The 3,159-nt window shown below is 57.6% G+C and overlaps 1 protein-coding gene across 1 annotated transcript, besides 2 other annotated features; it reads right to left on the reverse strand.

Annotated features, from left to right (window-relative positions):
- Positions 1-122: 122 nt before the first annotated feature.
- On the reverse strand, positions 123-2,936 carry Tco025E_06976 (uncharacterized protein; the record flags this gene model as incomplete). Its single annotated transcript, XM_029373843.1, has 1 exon — positions 123-2,936. The coding sequence occupies one exon, from the start codon at positions 2,934-2,936 to the stop codon at positions 123-125; it is 2,814 nt and encodes a 937-aa protein (XP_029226088.1).
- A 144-nt stretch (positions 2,937-3,080) lies between these two features.
- Positions 3,081-3,116: a sequence feature (GA-rich).
- Positions 3,117-3,134: 18 nt separating this feature from the next.
- Positions 3,135-3,159: a microsatellite.

Below are 3,159 nucleotides of genomic sequence, written 5' to 3' on the forward strand. Positions count from 1 at the left end.
GGGGGGGTTCGTGGAAAGCGTGCGGATGGTGCCTCCGTCCAGTCCTCCCCAACGAGGAGACGAGACGCCGGACTAGAAAAGAAAAGGCCCCGGCAGCCATACATCTCACGCACACACATCTTCTATGTGTCGCCACCCTCCGCCCCATCAGACATCAGCGACAACATATCAAAGTGCGAGCAATCCTCCACACCACACGCAAACAGTTCCGCCCTGTATCGTTGCAAAAAACTTTGAAGAAGGTCGCTCTCCTTGGCCTCCGCGAAGCGCCAGCCAGTGTAAACGTAATGCTCTTGAAACGCCCGCACCACACATTCACGAATAACTCTGTCCCGCATAAATGGCAGACGCATCATTTCCGCTTGTTCACGCACCGCTCCGCAGCACCCCTCCGGATACCCGCCCGCTGCAGGATCGCTGACGTCTGTTGTGGCAATCAGGTATCGGCTGCGTGCAAGAGCATAGTGAAGACGGATTCCCGTCAAGAGCGGGTAATTTTGCGGCAGCAGCATCTCTAAATCCTCTAGGAGCTCCCCACCTAGTTGCAGCAGTTGTGCAATGTCATGTGGCGTCATGTTGGCATTCAGGGACGTGGCCAAACACTCCATCCTGGCCTGCAATCGATAGTGGTGTGTCCTTGGGAGCCCAGACGCCAAAGTGTCAAGTTCCATCAACTGACGCACGGCCCTCCGAGCGCGCCGTGCGTACTGTTTGCCATCAGCATCAGTGTCATCGTCTTCTTCCCTGGGTTCTCCATCCTTTTTCTCCCACTCTGTATTTCCAGGACCATCCTGCGTGCAACTTCCATCTTTATTCACGACCCCACTATCACTATTTTGTAAAAGCTCGCAGTGTACCTTGTCAAGCGCCGTCTTGAATCCAAGTGTCATGTGCCCGGCAAGCTGCTTGTAGTGGCCGCCACCTCCCACATATGCGCAATCAGGCGCGTGTGCGTATGGGGCCACGCGCCGCCTTGCTCTGTCAGTTAATTTCACAGAGGAAGCCGCGTCACCGTCGCTGGGCTCGTCGTAAATGAGCTGACGGCACACAGGACACACCACGCCCTCCAGCAGTGCACTGTGCGAGAGGCAAAAAGCACAGCGACAGGAGAAGCCGTTCCGCTGCCGTTTTGCCTCCCTGGAACGAAGGAGCGACGGCAGATATGAGACGGTTATCTCCTCGCCGGGTTCAATTTCGCGAAGGGCCACAACACACAAGCCACCGCCCCCCACTGGCGAGGGGCCACCGCCCTCTTCAAAAAAGATGCGTAGCGCGTTTGGCGAGCAGCTGTGATTTAGCAAAGAGGCAAACGGAAACAAGGACTTCGCGTCCCCGGTGGCGCCCTGCTGGCCGATGCTAAAGTCCTCCACGGGGCGCAATAAAATGGCGCGATTATTCCAGCAGCGCAGGAGGTCGGCAATGTCGCGCGCAAAACTGTCCTCCGATCGACTACTGTTGTCACCTTCGGGTTGCATGACGGCAAGCAGATGCAGCGCCGTCCACAGTTCGCCAACTTGAGGGGTCGCTCCGAAGAGTACACCACCTCGCAGGGCCTCCGTCGCTTGGGACGTCGCCGCACCGCCTTTAAATGTGAGACCGCCACGCCGAAACAATTCGAGTGCTGCACTCGTCACAGTTGACATCTCGGCATTTTGCATCTCCGTTCCGGCGGTGCGTTGATGTGGGGCATCAAAGTAAATAAGCGGCTGTTCCTGCAGAATGACACTGCCCTCACCGATTTTCCCCGTGGCAATAAATCCTACGCCGTGTGTAATACGACACGTGTTTTCACACGGCTCAGCAAAAGGGTGCACGTAAAAGGCGTCGTTCCAAGGTGGGGAGACGCCGTCGCCCTCTTTCGCCACTTCCTTTGCGCCGAATAACGCCAATCGAATCTGCCGCCGCAAGTCTTCACAGGACGCACCGAAGTGCATTGTAGCCACTTGCACCGCTGTTATCGCCGCAAGAAGATTTCGCCATGCAAGTGAGAGACACTCACGCGACACCCAGAACAATTCATGTCCACTGCTCTCGCGAGATTTTGTTCCATCCATCTCCCGGTGACAAGGTTGAGCAGCATTCTTTAGAAAGGCGAGACAACATAGGAGATGAGATTGATGCAGCAGCGCTGTCGCCTTCACTGTGAAAAGGCGTCGCAATACGCCACGACCCACCGCTATGCGGTGGGAGAAGAGGCTCCTAGATGATTCACGTAGAGCCTTTAGAAGTTCTGTGGCGTCGGAGAGCTCCGCAGGAGGGGATTCGCCAAGGCACCGCCGCGCCAGTGTCGCATAAACCTCCTTGAACAGCGGCCGTGCAGCAGAAGCAGCCGACGTTGCCTCCTGCTCAGGGTGTGGACTGAGTGAACTCATCGCATCGGGGCGCCACCACCAATCGGTGAGAGTCGCCACGTCATGCGAGGCTCCATGGCGCCACGCCGACTCATCAGCTGGCAGGAGTGTGAGATGCGCCTCACACCAGCGCCAGCCCTGCTCTGCAACCTCCTCGCGGCCCCACCAGCCGCAGAGCTTCTCTGCAAGGTCTGCTTGCTCCTTCGCCTGAGAGGACGCCGCCCCCAGCTCGCGACACACCGCCTCCACTGCCGCCCCAACGCCTGTCCACAGAACGCAGGACTCCACAGTGACCAGAACCGCCTCCACAAGTACCTCGCTCAGCCGCTGGCAGAGCCGCACAGCCTCTGCCCCCCCGTGGGCAGCCTCGTTGCCATCGGCAACTTCGTTCCCGTTGCGATCTATTTGCAACAACAAACTCAACGCCGCCATTCCAACAGGTGCCGCTTCCGCGACTGCTGCCTGTGTTCGCCTTTGCTGTCCACGCTCGCTTGTTTCCCCCTCGCTGCCGCAACTCCCTGAGCCGGGGCGGGCCGCTGCAAGGCACTCCTCCCAACGCCTCACCAGAAGTGATGCATCTTCCATCCACGACGTCAGCGGCCCGGCGTCCACCTTATTGCACCCAAAAAAGCAAGAAAATTTGGGGTGTCGAGGCGCAAATAAGGCACAAAGCCACGCCCACGCAACAAAATGCGCAGCACAAACCCACACTCACACGCGCACCCTCTCAGAGAGAGAGAGAGAGAGAAAGGGATAAAAGGGAGATGTAGCGCCCGCACAAGCAAAAAAAAAAAATAAAATAAAATAA

Source organism: Trypanosoma conorhini, assembly GCF_003719485.1.
Source record: "Trypanosoma conorhini strain 025E chromosome Unknown Tco_14.4_contig_00505, whole genome shotgun sequence".
NCBI classification, from domain to species: Eukaryota; Euglenozoa; class Kinetoplastea; order Trypanosomatida; family Trypanosomatidae; genus Trypanosoma; species Trypanosoma conorhini.